The sequence below is a fragment of the Rhinatrema bivittatum genome, chromosome 6 (assembly GCF_901001135.1).
Source record: "Rhinatrema bivittatum chromosome 6, aRhiBiv1.1, whole genome shotgun sequence".
NCBI lineage: Eukaryota > Metazoa > Chordata > Amphibia > Gymnophiona > Rhinatrematidae > Rhinatrema > Rhinatrema bivittatum.
In genome coordinates, this window is record NC_042620.1 from 290713213 (window position 1) to 290727343 (window position 14131).

The window sequence follows — 14131 nt, forward strand, 5'->3', positions numbered from 1 at the left end:
CTTAAATAAATCCCCTTTAATGTTCTTCTCTGCTCCTTTGAGTCTGACACCCCTGTTTTCTTTCCCCAGATGGTTATACTACTGATGACATTGAGTTCTTCTGGCAAGGAGATGATAATGCTGTGACAGGAGTAGATTCACTGGAGCTGCCCCAGTTCACCATCATCGAGCAAAAACTGGTCTCAAAAAAGGTGGATTTTGCCACAGGTGAGTTTTGCTCAAGGAACCATGGGTGACAGATTGATCTGTGGGCATTAGCAAGTGCAAGTGCTTTATATCTCCAAGAGACATATCAAGAAGTCAAAGAGGAAAGACAGAAAGTAAATGTTTAGCTGCCACACTGAAGCAACTTACTGTGAAAAGAGTTACTGTCAGGGCTCGAACTGAGATGATACCCTTCAGTATGCTGTGACGGTACTATTTTTTTTTTTTTAATCTCTCCCAAACGATGCTGCGAGATAATACTGCTGACACTCCTTTGGCAAGCCATTACATTAGATACAGGGAGCAGTGGAGATGGTCTTGAGCTGAGCACAGCTGTCCCGCCAGCTCACAAAGAATCATTCAGGCTGGGAGGAGAAGAGGCAGTCCCAAGCTGAGAGCACTGTCGTGATGATATGTCACTCAGGGCTGAACAACAGATTGTCATCACCACCACTGCTGCTGCTAGGGTTTCCAATCCTCCAGGATTGTCCTGGACCCTCCAGAAATGAAAGGCTAACTTCCAAGATGTTGCTGCAAGCAATCCTGGAGAAAATGAGCGTGGGGGAGGGGAGGGCAGAGATTCTCAAAAAATGAAAACCCACTGAAAAAACAGATTTTTTTCTTCTCAACTTCTCGATCACATGTATCCCTGGAGAATGTAGCCCAACCCAGCGTTTGCAATGTCAAGGTTTAAGGGGGAAAGCAACATAGACAAAGATACTCAGTTACCTTTTCAAGGCAAATACAATAACATTTCTTTATTTGTTTTCATTGCATGAACAGAGATACATGGAGTGATCCAGGTCAAACTTCAACCAGGTGAATTTAGACCTGGTTCAAGTTTGAAAGCTGTGAATTTTTCTCAATCTCACTGGGGAAGTTTTGTCAAAATTTTATCCCAGCAGATCTAGGAAAAACCAAACAGATTCAATGCACATTTGTCACAGATTCTCCAGTTTGTGGGAATCTGCATTGAATTTGCCCACTGCGGACTCTGACTTGAGTAAATCTGTTAGAATTTCTATGAATATTCAACCACTTAATAAATCCATTTTGGTTATTTTTTTCTGGGGCGGGGGAGAGTTGACTGAACCCTTCACACTTTATTTTAGGTTCTTAGAACTAGTCCACAAACTTTTTTGGACTAAAGCTTTCACACCTTTCCACATGAGTGCATATTGAATATGGCAGTCATTTCAAGAACTAGAGTTAACATGTGCATACACTAGTTTTATGTGAATTAGAAAATAAACTCCATCAGTCTTCTAAAATTAAAATTAGCAATAATACTAGTCATGTTATATATACATTTGTTTATTTACTCTTCTTAAACTGTGCAGGCACATAAAAGAATCAAACACATGCACACACACACAACTGGTCATTATTTTCGACTAGAACAAATTGCGAGCAAGCTGCTTTCTCTGTAATAAACGAGTAGATAGAGATCAATGGGAGTGGGAGGTGGAGAGAAAGAGGATATGGGAAAGGGAGAGATGGAGGAAAAGGAGAAAGAGAAGATGGAGGGTAAGACTAGAATTGGAAAAAGTGAGTTGAAGAGTTGAAAAACAAATGAAAAATATGAGGTATGGAAAGAGAGAAGTTGAATGAAGAGACATGAAACAAAAGACATATGCCAGAAAGACAGATAGACAAAGGAAGGGAAACACATAAAGGCAAAATGAGTAAAAAAACATAGAAACTGAGAGTGCAGAAAGACAGAACAATGCAATGTAAAGAACAGATACCATACTTAGCAAATATTTTTTTACATTTAGATGTTAGATTTTATGACCTATAAGAGTTGCTAAGCACATTCACAGATTTTTCAAAATTGTTCTTAAACTTAAATGTGCAATATCTGAAAAAAGCACTGTTCTTTTACAGCTGGCTTTATCTCATGCCCAAATTCTGTTTTTGGTGGTATTATGGGAGGTGGGGAGTTGTAAGAAGCTCAAAGGCTGGAGGTAGGGAGGGAGTGAATAAGAGGGGGGCACAAGGAGAAGGAGATAGGGGGTTAATTTTTAAAAGGTTTCCATGCATAAAATCAGCATTTCCCTGTACGTACCATGATCAGTCCAGACCGCTGGGTTATGCCTCCCTTCCAGCAGATGGAGTCAGAGAAAAGCTGAAAAGCACCTCCAGATAACCCGGTGTGCCACCTGTAATCCTTCAGTATTTCTCTGACTTCAGCAGATGAAGGATGGCATAACCTGCGGTCTTGATCTTTTGCAAAATTCTTTATTTGATTGATTAATAAGTGAAGGGGGTATCCTAACTTTAGTACCTTTGACTAGATCAACTTGTAGTAAGTAGTAAAAAAAAAAAAAGGGAAGACTGAGATCACTTTGCTATAGCAGGCAAGGCTGGGCTTCTGTCCTTGGCCTTAATACCCGGAGAATATTGACACAGGCCGGTGAGTTGGGGGGATTTACCGGTGGGCCAGTCCCTCCCCCCCATACAGTGCCAGAGACGTCTTAATTCCTCTGGTGGGAGCTACAAATTGCATATTAAGCCCAGGGACATACATTCCCCTGGTTGAGTAGCTCTGAAAAAGAAAAAATAAATACATAAATAAAAGACAAAGGATAAGCCTTTTAAACAGAGTGAGCCTGCTGAAATCTCCCGGGGCTCCGGAGGGGGTGAATTGCTTCACTCAGCTGATTTTCTACTTACGGCTTAGATTGCCATGCCGCAAGGATCGCGATGTGCAGCGTGTGGAGAGCCGGCAGCACGGCTCTCTCGCGAAGACCTCTGCTCCCGCTGTATCCCCGGGGGCGAGCGGCCTTTGCAGCTGCCGATTGTAGAGAAAAGAGCAGTGTTGCCGCGATCGCGTGGCTTAGGCTGCAGACAGTTCACAAGGAGAGGCCTGCCCCGTCCCTGACAAGTGTGGGAATGGCAGCCATTTTGCCCAATTCAGGCCCTGATGCTGCGCAGGGTTCAGATGCACAGGGCTCATGGGGAGGGGATTTCCCGCCGATTTCTCTGCCTTCGTTAAGCCCCTAAAGGCCTTGCGATTTGGGGCATGATTCTTCTCCTTCTCCTGCCATGCCTCCTGGGGGGCCCTTAAAGAGACAGCACCCATTTTCTTTTCAGTTTATTTTAATGCTTCACAAAGCTTATATGGAGGCTGAGGCAGTCTTGGATGGGCAATATTCTCCTCCTGCTAAGATCCCCAGGCCTGCGGAGGATCAAGGGGCTCCTAGGACCCGGCCTTCCCGTCCCGCTCCTGATGCTGAACTACCGGCACCTTCCACTCCTCCGGGGTCCTTGCTTCCGGACCCCTCCCCGTTGGATACGAGTGATGATGTTGACAATGCCGCTCCGGTGGAGGGGGATGATCCGCGGGTGCTCTGGTTATTTCATAAGGAGGAGTTAGACCCTTTAATTCCTCGTATGCTACAGAAACTAGATATTCAGGCTCCACAGCCGGTGACAGATCCTTCTTCAGGGGATTCTGTTTTGTTGGGCCTGCGGGCCCCTCCTAGAACTTTTCCTTTCCACCCGATGCTTTTATGGCTTATGACCCAGGAATGGGATGCGCCTGAAGCCACCTTAAGGGTTAGTAGGGCCATGGAAAAATACCTGCTGCCAGACGAGTTCTTGGACCTTCTCAAGATCCCTAAGGTGGATGTGGCCGTGTCGGCCATCGCCAAGTGCACCACGGTTCTGGTAGCTAATCCAGCATCGTTAGGTAAGGATCCTGTCCGACAATGTGACAACCGTGGCTTACATAAATCGTCAAGGGGAACAAAGAGTTGGCCGGTGACCGCAAAGGCGGACAGGTTGATGGTCTGGGCAGAACTCAATCTGCTCCGGTTGGTGGCGTCACACATAGCCGGAGTGGACAACATCCAGGCAGATTTTCTCAGTCGACAAAGGCTAGATCCCAGCGAATGGGAACTGTCTGACGAGGCGTTGCGGCTCTTGACTCGCTGGTGGGGAGTCCCCCGGCTGGATTTGATGGCGACTCGGCTGAACGCAAAAGCGGCTCATTTCTTCAGTCACAGAAGGGAGCACAGGTTGGAAGGGGTGGATGCCCTGGTCCTTCTGTGGCCTCACGACATGCTCCTCTATTTGTTTCCTCCTTGGCCATTGGTGGGGAAGGTCTTAAGGTGAATAGAGTCCCACCAGGGGTCAGTTATTCTCGTAGCTCCGGAGTTGCTGCGGAGGCCGTGGTTCGCAGACCTGATCAACTTGGCGGTAGATGGACCCTTGCGTCTCGGTCACCTACCAAATTTGCTCTGACAGGGTCCAGTATTTTTCGATCAGGTGGCTCACTTTGTCTAACAGCTTGGCTTATGAAAGGAGACAGTTGAGAAAGAAGGGCTATCCGGATGCGATGATTACCACTCTACTATGTGCACGAAAGACCTCTACTTCTCTCACCTACGTTCGGGTGTGGAAGGTTTTTGATTCCTGGTGCAGTGGGTTGAAGGTGTCCCCGCGCCAGGCCACTGTTGTGCACATTTTCGCATTCTTGCAGGAAGGCTTAAAGAAAGGACTGGCGTATAGCTCGCTCCGGGTTCAGGTAGCGGCGTTAGGCTGCTTAAGAAGTAAGGTTTATGGTACATCCATTGCAGGACATTCGGATGTGGTGCATTTTTTTAAGGGAGCCAAACATTTATACCCGCTGGTACATGCAGTGTGTCCTTCGTGGAGTTTAAATTTGGTTCTCTGTGGACTCTGCATGTCCTCCATTTGAGCCTATCAAGCGGGCTACGTTGAAAGATTTAACACTCAAGGCAGTTTTCCTCGTGGCTTTCTGTTCAGCCAGATGAATATCAGAGATTCAAGCGTTGTTCTGCAGAGAACCGTTCTTGCGAATCTCAGACTCTGGGGTTTCGCTTCGGACAGTGCCTTCTTTTCTGCCGAAGGTTGTATTGGCGTTTCACGTAAATCAGTCAGTTGAGTTACCAGCTTTTCCAGATTTGGATAGAAATTCTCCTCAGGCTCAGGATTTGAGGAGACTGGACGTCCGCAGGATACTTCTGCGGTACTTGGAAGTGTCTAATGCTTTTTGATTGTCAGATCATCTTTTTGTCTTATGGAGTGGTCCTAAGAAAGGGTGTAAGGTTTCAAAGACTACTATTGCCCGATGGTTGAAGGACACTATTGCTTCGGCATACTTATGTCACAGGCGGCAAGTGCCAGATGGTCTTAAGGCTCATTCGATCAGATCTCAAGCGGCATCTTGGGCAGAGAGCCAATGTGTTTCACCACAAGAGATTTGCAGGGCAGCTACTTGGAAATCTTTGCACACTTTTGCTAAGCGTTTAGACGTTCGGGCTCCGGATGTCTATTCCTTTGGCAGCAGTGTGCTTCGAGCGGGACTCTCCGTGTCCCACCCCATTTAGGACAGCTTGGGTACATCCCAGTGGTCTGGACTGATCCTGGTACGTACAGGGAAAGGAAAATTGGCTCTTACCTGCTAATTTTCATTCCTGTAGTACCAAGGATCAGTCCAGATGCCCGCCCAGGGGTATAGTGTTCAGGAGAGTCCACTCGGTTGGTTTTGTTTTTTCTCTCTGCAGTTTTTAGATGAATGAAGATTTTCAAGCAAGCTTATCCATGGAAGCATTTCAATCCGTACTCTTGTCTTGTACATAGTTTTCACAGCTAAATTCTCTTGATCTAGTCATTGGTTGTTTAAATTTACTTCATTCTGCTTTGATATTGATTATACTGAAGGATTGCAGGTGGCACACCGGGTTATCTGGGGGTGTTTTTCAGCTTTTCTCTGACTCCATCTGCTGGAAGGGAGGCATAACCCAGCGGTCTGGGCTAATCCTTGGTACTATAGGCACGAAAATTAGCAGGTAAGAACCAATTTTCCTATACTACTACCGCTAATACTTAACAACATAATATAAAGTAGCATGGAGATGTGTATACGCTATTTTGAAAATATCATAAGTACATGCATACTGGTGGTGTCATGTGCAAATGTTAACAAGGGAAAAAAAGGGGTGCTTTGGGGTGTTCTGGGGCAGGTAGGCGTGCAAGCTGATATTTTCTAAGCAGTATTTGTGCATATATTATCAAACGCTTTTACACCAGCTAATTAATTGACAGACATGAAATTGCACTTGCCTTTTGTCTGCATCTTTTGAGTGAGAAGTCTGGGGTACGTGATAGAGGGACAGGATGAAATGCTGGGTGCTTGGGTAAACTCCTGGATGTCTGCGTTAGCTGATGCAGGGATTGGCGAACACAAACATTTTCAGGTGTATGTGCATTCTTTATAACAAACACTCAACATTCCACCCTGTGCACTTATGAGGCAAAAAATATGTATAAATCAATCTTTCATGCACTCAAAATCATTTATGGGGCTAAGGGGCTAAAAAATCGTTTGGCTTTTGAAGCAACTATAGCATTGCCACGCCCACTATTGTATAATCGTTGGTCCAATGTTCTTATTTTTATAGGTATTTTTTAAATAATGCATTTAAAAGTGAGAAACATATTTTACTTATCTTGGTTATATTCCAGTGTTCGGTATTGTTCACTGATCCAATGATGCTATGCATTCAAATCGTTTTTAGCTGTATGCTTGCTGACCCTCATTAAATACTCACTTTCATTCACAAAACCTATTGTAACTATTACTTGCTGCCATCGTCATGAGGCACCAAAGCGGTCCGGATTTTGGAAGACACACTTCCTTCTTCACCATTTGATCTTCAGAGGAATGGATACATCAGCCATTCTGATCTGAGTAAGTTGAATGCCGTCAGACCCCGCTGAACCAGGTAGAACTGAGGAGAACCATCCCCTGAAGAAGGAAGTGTGTCTTCCGAAACCTGGACCATGTAGGGTGCTTTGGTACCTCGTCTACATTTATACCTGCTATTAAGTAAGTCTAACTTTCCTGGATATGTTATCTACCTAAAGCTGAATATTGTTTCTTAGCCAGATAAGTAGCATCTCTCCAATCCGCCCACTGCCCGCCCACAACCTGTCCCACTATTATTTTGTTTACCCAGGCCACTCCAATCATGATTTTATAAATCTCAATCATATCCCCTCTCTGTTGTCTCCTTTCCAAGTTAAAAAAAAAACCCCTAATCTGTCTTTTTTTAGATGGGTGCAAGTAGGACTGTGGTCACACTATTCATTTATACAAAGACATTATGATATTCTCAGTTTTGTTCTCTATTCCTAACACAGCACCCAGCATTATGTACCTGTAGTTGGGATTTTCTCTAAATGCATTACTTTGCCCTTGTCCACATTAAACTGCATCTGCCATTTAGAAGCCCACACTCCCTCTCCCTTTTCTGCAGTTCCTCACAATTTGCTGCTGTTTTTAGAACTCAAAACATTTTTGTTTCAGCTGCATATTTGATCATTGTTCCTTTCTCCACATCATTTATGAATATTGCTAAAATAGCACTGGTCCCGGTGCAGATCCCTGGGGCATTCCACTAATGACCTTTCTCCATTTGGAAAACTGACTATGTAGTCTTACCCTCTATTCCCTGTCTTTTATCCAGTTACCAATCCGCAGTAGGATACTATCTCTAATCCTGTGACCTCCCAATTTCCTGAGGCGTCTCATAAGGGATTTTGTCAAATGCCTTCTGAAAATCCAAATACATTATATCAACCGGCTCATCTTTATATGCATGTTTATTTACACCTTCAAAAAAATCTAGTTAATTGGTAAGGAAAGACTTCCCTGTGCAAAAACAATATTGACTCTCCCCCCTCAAACCATGTCTATTTATATGCTCAGTAATTTTATTTTTAAGAATTGCTTCTACCATTTTGCCCGGCACTTGGTTATCCTCTTCCCACCATGTTTCTGAGATGTGAGTAAGTCTATGTCATCATTCACTGTTATACACTCTGGGGTAGATTTACAGACCGCGCGAATAGGCGTACTTTTGCTGGCGCATCAGGCGCCAGCAAAAGTACGCGGGATTTTAGTAGATACGCGCGTAGCCGCTAAAATCCTGAATCGGCGCGCGCAAGGCTATCGATTCTGTATAGCCGGCACGCGCCGAGCCGCGCAGCCTACCCCCGTTCCCTCCGAGGCCGCTCCGAAATCAGAGCGGCCTCGGAGGGAATCCTCTAACGCTCTCCCCTCACCTTCCCCTCCCTTCCTCTACCTAACCCACCCGCCCGGCCCTGTCTAAACCCCCTCCTTACCTTTGTCGGGGGATTTACGCCTCCCTCTGGGAGGCGTAAATCCCCGCGCGCCAGCGGGCCGCCAGCGCGCCGGGATGCGACCTGGGGGCGGGTCCGGAGGGCGCGGCCACGCCCCCGGACCGCCCCGGGCCGTAACCACGCCCCGGGCCCGCCCCCAAAACGCTGCCGACACGCCCCTTAAACGCCGCTCGGCTCGGGCCCGACCCCGACATGCCCCCAACACGCCCCCCTCGCCAGTAGGCCTATTGAACATAGGCGCACCGGCGCGCAGGGCCCTGCTCTCCTAAATCCGCCCAGATTTGGGCGGATTTAGGCGAGCAGGGCTCTTAAAATCCGCCCCTCTAATTCTCACATCTTCTTACACTTCTGGCATTAGCATACAAACATTTCAAAGTGTGTTTTTGTTTATATTAACATTCTGCTTTTTAGTTGACAGGGATAAATTGGAATCTTTTAGATTAGGTGAGTCTTTAATTATAGGCACTTGGACTACTTTTCCTATTATTGGAACCCCTCTTTTGGGATGCTTCATTAGTATCCTTTGAAGATACCTCCCTCCGAACCATGTGCTGCTAAGCGACTGTTGGCTTTCCCCTTTGATTTAGTTTAAAAGTTGCTCTATCTCCTTTTTAAGGTTAATGCCAGCAGCCTGGTTCCACCCTGGTTAAGGTGGAGTCCATCCCTTCAGAAAAGACTCCCCCTTCCCCAAAAAGTTCCCCAGTTCCTTACAAAATGGAATCCCTCTTCCTTGCACCATCATCTCATCCACACATTAAGACTCCAGAGCTCTGCCTGCCTCTAGGAACCTGTGCATGGAACAAGAACATTTCAAATAATGCTATCCTAGAGGTTCTGGATTTCAGCTTTCTACCTAAAAGACTAAATTTGGCTTCCAGAACCTCCCTCCCACATTTTCCTATGTCTTTGGTACACACATGTACCATGATAGCTGGCTCCTCCTCAGCACTGTCTAAAATACTATCTAGGTGATGCGTGAGGTCCGCCACCTTCACACCAGGTAGGCATGTAACCAGACGATCCTCGCCCACCAGCCACGCAGCTGTCTACATTCCTATTAAACAAATCACCAACTATGACGGCACTCAGGGACTCTGAGTGTCTCTTAGAGCTACTGCCCAGGAGAGACCTGGGCAGTAGCTCTAAGAGACACTCAGAGTCCCTGAGTGCGAGAGGACAATGCGCCACCTGGAGAGCAGGTCCTTGCTACAGGATCATTTCCTGCTGCACCAGGTTGATGCTTTACAATTATGAGACATTCCTTCTCCAAAGCAGCACAAGGGCTGCCAGACTGGAGTTGGGATTTGGCTACTATGTATCTCTCTGTCTGCCTCAGTCCTCCAGGTCTGCCACTCTAGGCTCCAGAGAATGGACCTCATTCTCTGAGAGACAGAAGCTCTTTGCACCTGTGCACATGTACAACTTCTCATACAAATTCTTGGTTTTTGCCTGTGAACTGACTAGCTATTTAATACAGACACACAAACACATTAAATAATATACCCCAATAGTTTACTTCTTCCCAAAACTTTTAAGTTCTAAAAATTTCCCCAAGCAGTGCTTACCGATTCTTTTCAGTCACCAGCAAGGTGATTCTACCCTCTCACTGCTCCCACTGGATTGTGGGTTACTGAGCTCTTCCCTTGCAATATATCTTGTGTTTCTAAGGTAAATTAGACAAAAAAATCCCTTTGGAGATTTACACTATAGTTAGTTATCCTGATTGACTCATTGCTGTCCTGATTAACAAATGTTGGTACCTAATCAAATCAATCACACAACCCTAACACCTTTCCAAGGTGAGTAACTGACCTTTTTAAACTTTTTTACTTAGGTATACACTGCTCCTAGCTTATTTCTACCTTCTGGCTAGCTTTTAATACCAACAAATAAACTTGTTTTTTGCCTGCCTTTCTGACTACTTATTTAATACAAAACACACAAACTCCTGGTTTTTGGGAGGAGCCAAGATGGCACCTGCACACTCGTACTGAACGCCGTGGCTCTCTTCCGCTTAGATTTTTTTTGCAAAATTATTTCCTTATGCCTCATTCGGCCAGAAAAAAGACATGCAAGGAAGAAAGCGACCCTGGGCTAACCCCAGAGGCATTGGTGTCTGGCCCGATGTGGTTCAAGGGGGCCTAAGGTTGGGAGATCAGTCACAATGGTTCAGAGCTGCGGAGGAGATGCAGGTTTCCTTACCGGACTCAGAAACATCTCTGTCCCCGATCTGGAGAGAAGAACCGGCAAACCCTGACCTGAGCCGAAACCCGGAAGGGAATCTGGTGAAGATGCCTACCCAAGCTGTTGGCACCAGAGATCGCCATCAGGGAGCCCTGAGCCGAGAGGTAACAGCGTGGATGCCGGAGCAGAAACGTCTGATGAGATTGCCAGCAACACAATCAGGAGAGAGGAAGAAAAGTTTAATATGGGAAGTTTTTCCACTCCACTACAGCCGAAAATGCGATTCCCCGTGGCTAAACCTCAATTGGTAACGTTAGACTCTTTGTGGGATGCCATAGAAGGTCTGGGAAACTTATCAAGTCTGATAGATAGAATTAAGGATTATGAAACACGAATACAACAAATAAATAAAATAAATATGGAAAAAACTGTAACACTAAATACTCAGCAGATTATTGAAGTTAATATAAAATTGCAATCTGGAAAGTTGTTGCAGGAATCGCTAGTAAAGGAAAATACACTTCTATCTAGTAAACTTGAAAATCTAGAGAATGTGGTAAAGGGCAAAAACCTTTGTTTAGTGAACTTTCCGAAGATATCTTGTATAACACCAAAGGATATGTTCAAAAGATATGCTGTTGAAATCCTTAAGATACCTGAAAATGCTGTTCCACCTTTAACACGAGTATTCTATCTACTGTCCTTTAAAAATAATTTGGGACAAAACAAGATGGAGTCTATTAAAGAAAATCAACTAAAGCAGGTTCTTATGGCCTGGATTGGCCACTGTTGGAAACAGGATGCTGGGCTTGATGGACCCTTGGTCTGACCCAGTATGGCATGCTCTTATGTTCATGCAGGGGAGTTGGATTTACCTCCTTAAATATCTCAGAATTACTAGAGACATCGGATACAGCACAAGCTAATCCAGCAACATTAATAGTGACTTTTGTATTAGAACCTGATAAGGATTGGGAGTTGAAATTGTTCTATAGATATAGATTAGAATTATTTTAGAACCTTCAGGTTAGAATATTTCCTGATATATCAAAAACGACGCAGAAAAAGAGGAAGCAATTTTTACTTCTTAGACCCAAGTTCCAGCAAATAGGGGCCTTTTTCTTATATCTTTTCTTCATGCCATCTCAATTGGTAGAAAATGTCTCTATTCATAATGCTGTTAATCAATCTCTGTGTAACTGGTTACGTTATCTCTCCTTATCATAAATGAAACCACCTGAAGAGGTGCAGACAAAATGTTTCCTATTGAATTTCTAGATTGCATTATAATTGTGGATTTGGCTCCTCCAAAATTATTTTGGACTTAAATTCAGAGTAAGACTTATTGTGTTATAAGAAATGACCGGGTAATAAGTGTAACATTTATAATCTCTGAGTATTTTCTTTAATCAAGTTTATTTCTTGATATGTAACTATTATAATGCATAAATAAAAAATTATAAAAAAAAACAAACTCCTGGTTTTTGCCTGCCCTCTGACTAGCTATTTAAAACAAAACACACAAACTCCTGTTTTTTTGCTTGCCCTCTGATTAGCTATTTAATACAAAACATACAAACTTCTGGTTTTTGCCTGCCCCCTGACAAGCTATTTAAATCAGACACACAAACACACTAAATAATGTACCCCAATAGTTTACTTCTCCCCAAACGTTTTTCCCTAAGCAATGCTTACCAATTGTTTGCAGCCAACAGCAATGTGATCCTTTCTTCTTGGTGCTCCCACTGGATTAAAGCATTATATTATAAAACCTGTAGCAGAAGAGTAGGCAGGAATGCGTGGGAAGGCTAGGTGGACCAAGTGATCCTTATCTGCTAACACAGGGTAGGCAATTCTGGTCCTCAAGTTCCACAGGCTGGTTGGGTTTTCAGGATATCCACAATGAACATGCATGTGATGCATTTGCATATAATACAAACAGTGCATGCAAATTCATATCATGAATCTTCTGTGTGGGTATCTTGTCAACTGATTGGCTTGTGGCACTCAAGAATCAGAGTTGCCTAACCCTGTTCTAGCATCTCTTATGATTCTGTGATTTACTCCAAATGAAAACAAGAATATATCCTGTTGCCTGATCTGTACGTGACTTTCCTATGGTCACTCAGAAAGGTAGCAGCAGAGTTTGGATGCATATTCCAGGAACTGACTCCTAGCACCAAGCTTCATAAGCACACAATTAAATCCACTATACTCCTATTATAGAATAAAATCCTTACGGTGCCCCATCAGATCTTGCATGTTTAGAGATACTCAAATCCCTAGAAATGTGTCTCTCTACTTCACTTGTCTGCTGCTGTCACATAAACAAGAGAGGTCAACAATGTGCAATCCTACTGAAGACTGCAACTACTTTAGAAGAAACAAAACAGAATTCTACAATCAAACAAATATGGAGACTAAGTGTTACGAACCTGCCCGCGGACTCATCCCGCGAGCAGGCTCTCACTCACTGTTGCCAAGATGCCCGACACCGCAGGACTCCCTTGATGTGGCCTACGCCATCCTGGCTCGCCACTGCCACCTTTGTGCAGTCCGATGCCACCCTGTGTGGCAGGAGGGGCCGCTGCCGTTCTTCCCTGTGGCTGAAGCCGCTGCTGGATTGCTTCCTCGCGGCCCTAGTGCCACCATCTGTCCTCCTCTTCGCACCTTGAGAACCGCTGCCAGACCTCCTAAGTGGCAGGAAGCCGCCCGCTGCTGCCTCCATCTTTGCGGCTTGAGTGCCGCCGCCGGGACATCTCATGTGGCAGGAAGCCGCTGACGAGTTTTCTCTTTGCGGCCCAGTGCCGCCGCCGGGCCCTGCTCTTCATGCGGCAGGACACCGCCATCGTTGCCTGCCTTTGCTGCAGGTTGCTGCCTCACTTCTGGGCTCCCCTAGGCGCCGGCGCATGCCTCTTCAGTTTATTTAAAGGGCCAGCAGCAGGAAAAACTCGCAGCCCCACCGGAAGCCAGCCTCAGTCAACTTCCTGCTTTACCCTATATATGGGCTCAGTTCCTGTTCCTTGGGACCTTCGTATCCAGAATCCACAGATCTCTGTTCCTCTTCGGGTCAAGATCCTCCGTGGTCTTCACTTGTCTAGATGGCTCTTCGTTCCGTGTTCTTGGTGTTCCTGGTCTCCTCGTCCTTATGTTCCTGGTCTTGTCCTTTGTCAGAGCTCCTTTGTTGCCTGTTCCATGTCCTGATGTTACAAATGTCCAGATGTCCTGATGTTCCGTGTTCCCGATGTCCTGGTCCTGATGTCTTCATCTTCACCTCTGCAACCAGTTCCCAGATTCCTTGCATCCACCTTTCCTGGCGTGCCACCATCGTGGTCCGTGACCAGCCCATAGGGGGCTAGGTAGGGCACTTTGTGGCACAAGGCCTGTCTTCATGCCTGCAGCACAAGACTCCAGAAGGCCAATGTTTTTAAAGCCAAAGTCTTGAATCCTGAGTCTTGAATCCTGTCCCGGTCTTCAGAGTTCCTTGTGCCTGCTTCCATCCATGCCCAAGACTCCACCAGAACCTGCTCCACTCCAGCGTAATCCACGACCAGCCACAGGCGGCTAT

The 14131-nt window shown here is 45.4% G+C and overlaps 1 protein-coding gene across 2 annotated transcripts in view; it reads left to right on the top strand.

Moving 5' to 3' along the window:
• LOC115094362 (gamma-aminobutyric acid receptor subunit beta-4) overlaps positions 1–14131 on the top strand; it is a 403751-nt gene that overhangs the window by 374122 nt on the left and 15498 nt on the right. For both annotated transcript variants that reach the window (XM_029607336.1, XM_029607337.1), the window contains exon 6: positions 70–207. In XM_029607336.1, the coding sequence (XP_029463196.1) occupies positions 70–207 (138 nt within the window). The remainder of the gene's footprint in view (positions 1–69; positions 208–14131) is intronic.